This window comes from Gopherus flavomarginatus, chromosome 14 (genome assembly GCF_025201925.1).
Source record: "Gopherus flavomarginatus isolate rGopFla2 chromosome 14, rGopFla2.mat.asm, whole genome shotgun sequence".
NCBI classification, from domain to species: Eukaryota; Metazoa; Chordata; order Testudines; family Testudinidae; genus Gopherus; species Gopherus flavomarginatus.
In genome coordinates this window covers 20,450,447-20,460,630 of record NC_066630.1, presented here as the reverse complement: position 1 = coordinate 20,460,630, position 10,184 = coordinate 20,450,447, and the positions used below count along the sequence as shown (strand labels likewise).

General features: G+C 43.7%; 1 protein-coding gene across 1 annotated transcript in view; it reads left to right on the top strand.

Annotated features, from left to right (window-relative positions):
* The first annotated feature begins 258 nt into the window (after positions 1-258).
* Positions 259-10,184, top strand: part of LRP3 (LDL receptor related protein 3) — a 34,323-nt gene continuing 24,397 nt past the window's right edge. The window contains exons 1-2 of the mRNA XM_050922817.1: positions 259-348; positions 6,247-6,294. Coding sequence (XP_050778774.1) covers positions 282-348; positions 6,247-6,294 — 115 coding nt within the window. The 5' untranslated portion in view covers positions 259-281. The remainder of the gene's footprint in view (positions 349-6,246; positions 6,295-10,184) is intronic.

The following is a 10,184-nucleotide window of genomic DNA, read 5'->3' as shown; positions in this document are numbered from 1 at the left end:
GCGTCTCCGGCCCGGCCGCCGCAGCTGCACAGCGAGCGCGTCACGTGGGCGGCGGCGGCGCTGCGCCGTGTCCCTTCCACCTGCCCGGAGCGGCGGCGCGCGGGCCGGCCATGGGGCTGCGCCAGGGGCAGGCAGCGCGGGATGCTCCGGCGCCTCCACCAGCCCCCCGGGCGGCAGGGGCGCCCCGGGCTCGGCGTAGAGGGGAGGCGGGCGCGGAGAGCCCGGCCGGAGCAGCAGCGAATTCCCCCCCGGCGAAGGGCAGGCGGCGGCGGGGACCCGCCATGGAGAAGGCGGCGGGCGCGGAGCTCCGGCAGGGCGCCCTGGTGCCGCTCACCGCCATCTGCCTGGGTAAGTGCAGCACCCCCCCGAGCCGCCGCCGGGAGCCGGGGCGCTAGTGCGGGCCCGGGCCGGCTGCGGGACAGACCGACCGACCGACAGACGGACGCTGGGTGGATGCGGAGCGGGAGTGTGACGGACACGCTGGGCACAGCTGGGCACGGACACGCGTCCTGGGCACACTCTGGGTGTGGACAGTCACCCTGGCCACAGATGGACACATGGGCATCCTGGCCACGGGTGGGAACTCTGGGCACATTCGGGCACGTGGGCACATGGGCCGCATGGACACGGACGGGCATCTTGGGCACATGGGCACCCTGGCCATGGATGGGCACTTTGGTCACTGGCAGGTAGCCCTATGGAAACCCTGGGCACTCTGTGCACTGGCAGGCAGCCTTATCGGTGTTCTGGGCATTGACAGACACGGAGGCAGCTGGGGCACTGGCAGAAAGCTATGCCCACAGCTTGAGCATGGAAGCACATTGGCCACCTCTGGGCTCACAGGGCACAGATGGACATGCAGACACAGGTGGACACATGGCGGTCGTGCATGCTCCCTGGGCATGGCCAGACATGGATGAATACATTGGGCAGGAACAGACAGACAAGCTGGTCACAAAATATACAGCTGCTGGACACACTGGGCACAGTGACAGCACAAGCTTATGTACTTTGCTTGTGCAAGGAGACTGCAGACTGAAATGGGATCAGCTCTGCCTGCTGTGGGAGATGACAATGTCTCCTAGAGCTGCGGTCAGGTATGCCTAGGAGAGTGACTTGTGTGGCTGCATTTGTTCTCAGTTGTGTTCTCTGTTTCTGCATAGTTTTTTGTAAACAGTTATCAGTCTTGTGGTAGCTAGAGGTTGTTTATTGGAAGTTAGCAGCATCATAAGTATGTAAGTAAGGTGGGCGTTTGGGGCTTGTTTATGGTTTACAAATAAGTCAGCATGGTTTCCCTTAACAGCATTTCTTATTGTGTGTGTTCTATGCTTCACACAAATTCGAAGAAAAATAGAATATTCTTACAAATGTTACCAATTCTGCTGCCACCACATAAATACACAACACTTTTTATAACCAGTGTTGAGTGTTATTTATTTCAACATACCTGTACATGTTCAAACTTCATAGCAAAATCAGGGCCGGCACTTCCATTTAGGTGCCAGGATTATTGGGGGGTGGCATTTTGCCGGGGGGCGGCAGTCGGCTCCGGTGGACCTGCCGCAGGCATGCCTGCGGAGGGTCCGCTGGTACCGTGGCTTCGGTAGACCTGCTGCAGGCGTTCCTGCAGACGGTCCGCTGGTCCTGTGGCTCCGGTGGACCTCCTGCAGACACGCCTGCGGCAGCTCCACCAGAGTCGCGGGACCATCAAACCCTCCGCAGGAACGCCTGCGGCAGGTCCACCGGAGCCGCGGGACCATCGAACCCTCCGCAGGAACGCCTGCGGCAGGTCCACCAGAGCCGCAAGACCAGCACGCGGGGTGACGAAATGGCCGTGCACCTAGGGCGCCAAAACACTGGCGCTAGTCCTGAACAAAATACATATTAATTGATGGCTTAAAGGAGAAAGTTCATAATAAATTATAGTTTAGGATACACAGTGCAAAATCTGTGGATCTGTTATAGTTTCTGTTTTAACTATTTCTTCCCAGTGGTTTATAACATCTCTGTAAAATAACTTACACTGCACTGAAACTTGGTGTATAAGGGCACAGATGTTGGATAGATAAATATAAAATCTATATAAAATTTGAATTTAACTGCAATTCCCCTTGACTTTGAAACCATGATTGCAACCTTACATAATGCTTAGACAGTTTACCCATATTTGGACAATTTCCCCCTTTTTCATAGTCTATACCCTAATCTAAATCTTGTGATACACATTGAAGGTAGCACTTATTCGTCAACAGTGCCACAAGGACTCTTGTTCTTTTTGCTGATACAGACTAACACGGCCACTACTCCGAAACCTGTTAAGGTGCCTCTGTGTCCGTCAGTGCCTAGAACGCCATAGGGCTGCCTGCCATGCCCAGGTAACTGACCCCACATTCTGAACTGTTATGATACCTAGATATCTTGGCTTGTATTTGAACTATGGTGGCCTATCAAAATAAAAAGCACTTTGAAAAGGACCTTCTTTGCTAATATAATAAATTAATATTGACTTCCAAGAATACTTAATAGTAAATAATACTAATTGTAAAAATGCATTGTACAAACCCCTATGCTATGTACTTAGGCATCTAGTTTGAGCTGCCATCCATACTGCCCTGGCCACACTGCTATTTTTAGTGCAGTAGCTGGAGCAGAGCTGCCAAATGAATGTCCACTCCAGCTGGGAATCGCACCTTCCAGCTGCTATGTAGGCATATACCCATGGTTACCACTTACGGATTAACTTTAAATTAAATGATAATCAACTTCTGTAGAAGATATTTTTGGTTGCATAGTTTATTGGTGTCAAAGCAGAAGTTGACAAGAGCTATTTTGCAACCCAAAGGCCTCATCCTGAAAGGCAGAGCTCAGTGGAAGTTGCAGATGTTCAGAACCTTATAAGACTAAGGTCTAAAGCACAAAAGTGGACTGTACAATAAACTTACCGCATACAGTACAATCCACTTACTGTGGACTAGGAAAACTGTGACTCCTTGTTTTTCCCAGCTCTCCTGTTTCATCCCATGATTCCACTGAACTTTCTATGTGCTATTTTCATTGCAGTTTGTCTTCTATACCCATACCTTTAAGGATTCCAGTGTTGTGGGGAGACCTAAGGGCCAGTACAGATGTGTGTTTTCTTCTGGGTCTCTAGCATTTGTGAGAGCATGGAAACTTGCACAACTAGGACCTAACAGAAGGCAGTTTGATTTGCTATAGTCCCATCAGTGAGAAGGGAAAGGACATGGGAAGCCATGGACTGATTCTCCATCTGGGGAAGGTAAAATAAAACTCAAACTGCAGTTCAGTCCAAGGCCCTATTTACAATGCTGACTTAATTTGAAATGAAAGACAAGCACTCGGAACTCTTGGTCTCAGCCGCCAGAATCCTTTCTAGCTTTCAGCAGCCTGGGAAAGTAGGCACTCCCTTCTTTTTGGATAGCCTTTGCTAGAAACCTAGGTCTTCTGCTTGGTCCTGTCCAAGGGCCTTCCTTCAAAAATTTATCTTAATCCCCATCTTTGAAGACCAACCTAGAAAAGCATTTTATAGTGTCTCCGGCAGGCAGTCACATGATACTGAGTCAGCTGAACCATCTCCATCGTGTGTGCTATCTGCAGATTACAACTCCCAGAAACACCTAGTCTTAAAAAGGTATGATCTCAAAGGGCATAGCCCCAGACCTCAAAGGTACTTAGGTTCCTACCTTCCATTGATTTCAGTGGAAATTAGAAGCCTTAGTACCTTTGAGAATCTAGGTATATCCCAGTAACAGACATGCTTATGTGCCAGTGCTCTGTTATCATCATCTGGAATGTTAGGTAGAGTCAGGATGTCTGTATGGAAACTTACTGTTCTGTCACTAAGTAGTCTGAACTAAGCCTCTGAGTCTGAGCTTTTTCCTGAAATTGGCATTTAGTCAGTCGCTGCCCACTCAATTATAGTGTATCTTCAACTTGCCACTAAAGTCTCTGCTCCTTTCCCAACCGAGCGTATTAGTTTCTCTCTGCTTTGTAGACTAGCTCCCTTATGAAAAGCATGGAGGTACTCTGACCTAGGAAGACCAAGACAATCTGAAAAAGGTTGTGTGATGTGAGGAGAAGAACTGATCAGTGGATGGCGCTGGCAGATGTGATTAGATAGGAATATGTCTGAGCGAGAGCTAGCTGGGAAGAGCCAGATCGAGTGGCGTGTTGAAGCAGAGCATCAGTGAGCTTTAATACAGTATTAGAGTATTGCCCTAAGATATACTTACCAACATATCATGAGTAAGCTAACACTGTGAAACTAATGAATTAATTACACAGCATTACATACGTTACTGTGTGTCAATTACATAGTAAAATTGATGCTATTAAAGTAGTTTGAAGATAGTGTTAATAATGCTTATTAATACAAATCTGCACCTCTATTTCTAACACAGAATGCACAAACATCGCTACTCAATTGCCCTCCTGCCCCCATATTTTATTACAATATGCAATCCTTTTTAGCCATTTAGAAATTACAGAAGGTCATGTTACTGCTTCAGTTCTTCACTCCGTTTGCCACCAGCCTTCTCCTGGCTGTGTTCATCGTAATATCACCAATTCAACAATTGCAGATTTGTGTGATTAGTAGTCTGTTAGGGCCACTTGCTATCTTCAGTTGTTAGGGATCTCTCCCTTGAGGTGGTGAGTGATTAGCTGAGGTCAGTGAGGGTCTATTTAGCTTTTGGACTTTTGATTGCAAGGAAGAAACATATTCCAATCAGTGCCAACCAAGGTGGTCTTTTAATGTGGATTCCTGTCCACAAAAATCCCTACTGTTTGACACAGGGCACTGAATTGCTGTTATACTGGGATAAGTTTCAGTGGTGACCAGAACTGGATTTGAACTGGCAACTAAGGGTATGTCTAGAGTGCAGTTAGACACCTGCAGCTGGCCCAAACCAACTGACTTGGGCTTATGGGGGTTGGGCTGTGGGGCTGTTTTATTGGAGTATAGACTTCTGGCATTGGGTCCCAGCCCAGCCCGGAAGTCTATGCTCCAGTGAAACAGTCCCACAGCCCGACCTCTGGTAGCCTGAGTCAGCTGACATTGGCAAACTGCAGGTTTTTATATGCAGTGTAGACATAACCTTAGCAGCATATCCCATTCTCTGGATTTTCCAGTCCCCTGTGATAGATACTTAATATTTCTGTTATGCTAGTTTTAATTCTATTGTAAGCTCTTCTGAGCAAGGACCATCTTTTTATTCTGTATTTGTATAGCACCTAGCACAGTGTGGCCCTGCTCCATGGCTAGGATCCTAGGTGCTGCCGCAGTACAAATAATAATAATTAGGCGCAGTATCCCACGTGACTATCAGAGGAGAAGAGAATCAGGCCTGCTCTTCCTGATGTTGTTTTTACACTTTTGTTTCTGATCATATCTAAATTATTTTTCAGTGTTTCTAATGCACTTGTCACCAGAGTATCTGGATGCTGTGCATGGATTATAGAAAACTGTCCAAAAGGGTAGTCAGGAGTAGTGAAACCGCCTTATTCATGAGGCAGGTGCTTCATTTACTTCCATGTCAGTCTGTTGCTGTATCCCTTGCTAGAGACCTTCTGGTAATGACTGTTCTAGTGAATCACTCTTTCTGAGGCTGTATTCTGAAACATTTCCTCATGAGGTGAGACTTTGGAAAATGAAGATTGTTTGGGGAGTAATTTGGTGGTGGCAGGTATCTCCATATCCCTCATGATTAGCACTCATCTCTTTAAAAAAAACAAAACACAAAACCCTCCATTTAATAGTGTTGAATAAGTCAAACTGGGTGCGTTGGCTTTTGCAGCTTCTGCAGAGTGACATTTGTTGAAAAGGAGTAAACTTTGCTATATATAGTTGGGCCAAACTTAAAAATAATAATCATAATAATTAATTTCCAAAATTGAAACGGGTGAAGTGACGAACTCTTATCATACATGTTTTAGTGTAATTGCACTTCCTCCTCCCCCAATAAATAACCAGTAGAAGATAACTTAAAGTAGATTGGCAATGGATTCTCTTCGTAGCACAGTTGACAGACATTCAGCTAACATTCTATTTTCTGGATAGCAGAAGAATAGCAGATTATGTGAACTTTCACCACGGATAAGCAAAGTTCTTGTTTGAAGAATGCAGCACATATGAATGCAGTATCACTGCAAATGCTTAGAGTAAATTATTAACTGCCACTTCAAGCCAATGGACTCTGTAATGAATACTGTTTTTTGTATCTTACGCAGTGAATCTCTTCTTAACTGGGAAAATAGAAAGTGCTGTTACCTCATTAGGTAAGACACATTTATCTTATTTCCTCTAACCATTTGAGTTTCTTCTTATTTTGATGATGATGCTGCCATTTCCCCCCCTGCACGTAAAGCTGTTGCTGAAACTGGATGACTTTGTCAGAGAAGAAGTTTAATAATGGATTTTTAGAAAGTTCTCTGTTTTTACATTTTAAATCTCTATATGAGTGTAATATTTCACCAAAATCAATACTGCTGTCCTAGACAAAACATTTAGCCTTAGGTAATGTTCACAAATACACATCAATATTTTCAGCGGAAAAAATTCTTAAACAGAGTGAGAAGACAAAAGATTGAGATACTATATTTTATTGGACCAACTTCTGTTGGTGGAAAAGACAAACTTTTGAGTTCCACAGAGCTCTTCTTCAGGTCTGGGGACCGTAACCAGAGTGGTCAAGCTAAATATAAAGTTGAACACTGCAGTATCCCATCTTGTATGTAGCCTGAACACTGATCGACAGGGAGAAGTTGGTCCAGTGAAAGACATTACTTCACCCACCTTGTCTGTCTCCTATCCTGGGACCAACACAGCTACAACAACACTGCATTTAGGGTGACCAGATGTCCTGATTTTATAGGGACAGTCCCGATATTTGGGGCTTTTTTTAATATGGACACCTATTACACCCCACTCCCGTCCCGATTTTTCACACTTGCTGTCTGGTCACCATTGAGCAGTGTCATGTTTTTGTAGAAAATGGGAAGCCATGAAATTCATGTGTGTGTGTAATAGGGCTGTCAATCACAGTTAACTCATGCAATTAACTAAAAAATATTAATCATGATTAAAAAAATTAATCACAATTAATTGCAGTTTTAATCGCACTGTTAAACAATAGAATACCAATTGAAAAATTATTAAATATTTTGGATGTTTTTATACATTTTCAAACATATTGATTTCAATTACAACACAAATATATCAGAGGGGTAGCCGTGTTAGTCTGGATCTGTAAAAGCAGCAAAGAATCCTGTGGCACCTTATAGACTAACAGACGTTTTGGAGCATGAGCTTTCGTGGGTGAATACCCACTTCTTAAGATGCATCTGAAGAAGTGGGTATTCACCCACGAAAGCTCATGCTCCAAAACGTCTGTTAGTCTATAAGGTGCCACAGAACACAAATGTACAGTGCTCAGTTTATATTATTTTATTACAAATATTTGCACTGTAAAAATGATAAAAGAAATAGTGTTTTTCAATTCACCTCATACAAGTACTGTAGTGCAATCTCTTTATCATGAAAGCACAACTTACAAATGTAGATTTTGTTTGTTTTGTTTTTGAGCGTAGTTATATAACACTGTAAAACATTTACAGGAGATAATGCTGCCTGCTTCTTATTTACAATGTCACCTGAAAGTGAGAACAGACATTTGCATTTCACTTTTGCAGCTGGCATTGCAAGGTATTTACATGCCAGATATGCCCCTTCATGCTTTGGCCGCCATTCCAGAGGACATGCTTCCATGCTGATGACGCTTGTTAAAAAAAATTATGCGTTAATTAAATTTGTGACTAAACTCCTTGGGGAAAAATTGTATGTCTCTTGCTCTGTGTTTTATCCTATTCTGCCATATATTTCACTTTATAGCAGTCTCAGATAGTGACCCAGCATGTTGTTCGTTTTAAGAACCCTTTCTCTGCAGATTTGACAAAATGCAAAGAAGGTACTAATGTGACATTTCTAAAGATAGCTACAGCACTTGACCCAACATTAAGAATCTAAAGTGCCTTCCAAAATCTGAGAGGGATGACATGTGGAGCATGCTTTCAGAAGTCTTAAAAGAGCAACACTCCAATTCAGAAAGTACAGAACCTGAACCACGAAAAAAGAAAATCAGTCTTCTGCTGTTGACGTCTGACTCAGATGATGAAAGTAAACATGCATTGATCTGCACTGCTTTGGATTGTTATTGAGCAGAACCCATCATCAGCATGGACGCATGTCCTCTGGAATGGTGGTTGAAGCATAAAGGGACATACGAATCTTTAGCACATCTGGCATGTAAATATCTTGCAATGCCAACTACAACTGTGCCTTGCGAACACCTGTTCTCACTTTCAGGTGAAATTGTGAACAAAAAGCAGGCAGCGTTGTCTCCTGCACATGTAAACAAACTTTTGTCTGAGTGATTGACTGAACAAGAAGTAGGACTGATTGGACTTGTAGGCTCTAAAGTTTTACATTGTTTTGTTTTTGAATGCAGTTATTTTTTGTACTTAACTCTACATTTGTAAGTTCAATTTTCATGATAAAGAGATTGCACAGCAGTACTTGTATTAAGTGAATTGAAAAATACTATGAGGAGTCCTTGTGGCACCTTAGAGACTAACAAGTTTATTTGGACATAAGCTTTCGTGGGCTAGAACCCACTTCATCAAATGCATGGAGTGGAAAATACCAGAGCAGGTATAAATACATGAAAAGATGGGAGTTGCCTTACCAAGTGTGAGGTCAGTCTAACGAGACAATTCAATTAACAGCAGAATACCAAGAGAGGAAAAATAACTTTTGTAGTAGTAATGAGATTGGCCCATTTCAAACAGTTGACAAGAAGGTGTGAGTAACAGTATGGGGGAAATTAGGTTTAGATTTTGTAATGACCCAGCCACTCCCAGTCTTTATTCAGGTCTAATTTGATGGTGTCCAATTTGCAAATTAATTCCAGTTCTGCAGTTTCACATTGGAGACTGTTTTTGAAGTTTTTTTTCTTGAAGAATTGCCACTTTTAGCTCTGTTATTGAGTGACCAGGAAGACTGAAGTGTTCTCCTACTGGTTTTTGAATGTTATAATTCCTGATGTCAGATTTGTGTCCATTTATTCTTTTGCACAGAAACTGTCCAGTTTGGCCAATGTACATGGCAGAGGGGCATTGCTGCCATATATCATGTTGGTAGATGTGCAGATGAATGAGCCCCTGATGGTGTGGCCAATGTGGTTAGATCCTATGATGGTGCCATTTGAATAGATATGTGGACAGAGTTGGAACTGGGGTTTGTTGCAGGGTTTGGTTCCTGGTTGGTGTTTTTGTTGTGTGGTGTGCAGTTGCTGGTGAGTATTTGCTTCAGGTTGGGAGGCTGTCTATAAGCAAGGACTGGCCTGTCTCCCAAGGTCTGTGAGAGTGAGGGATCGTCCTTCAGTATAGGTTGTAGATCCTTGATGATGCACTGGAGAGGTTTTAGTTGGAGACTGTAGGTGACGGCTAGTGGTGTTCTGTTACTTTCTTTGTTGGTCCTGTCTTGTAGTAGGTGACTTCTGGGTACGCTTTTGGCTCTGTCAGTCTGTTTCTTGACTTCACCAAATGGGTATTGTAGTTTTAAGAACACTTGATAGAGATCCTGTAGGTGTTTGTCTCTGTCTGAGGGATTGGAACAAATGCGGTTGTATCTTAGAGCTTGGCTGTAGACAATGGATTGTGTGGTGTGGTCTGGATGAAAGCTGGAGGCATGTAGGTAAGTATAGCGGTCAGTAGGTTTCTGGTATAGGGTGGTGTTTATGTGACCATCGCTTATAAGCACTGTAATGTCTAGGAAGTGGACCTCTTGTGTGGACTGAGGTTGATGGTAGGGTGGAAATTGTTGAAATCTGACATCAGGAATTATAACATTCAAAAACTAGTAGGAGAACACTTCAATCACCCTGGTCACTCAGTAACAGACCTAAAAGTGGCAATTCTTCAAGAAAAAAACATCAAAAACTGACTCCAACGTGAAACTGCAGAACTGGAATTAATTTGCAAACTGGACACCATCAAATTAGGTTTGAATAAAGATTGGGAGTGGTTGTGTCATTACTGTTACTCACACCTTCTTGTCAACTGTTTGAAATGGGCCACTCTCATTACTACTACAAAAGTTATTTTTCCTC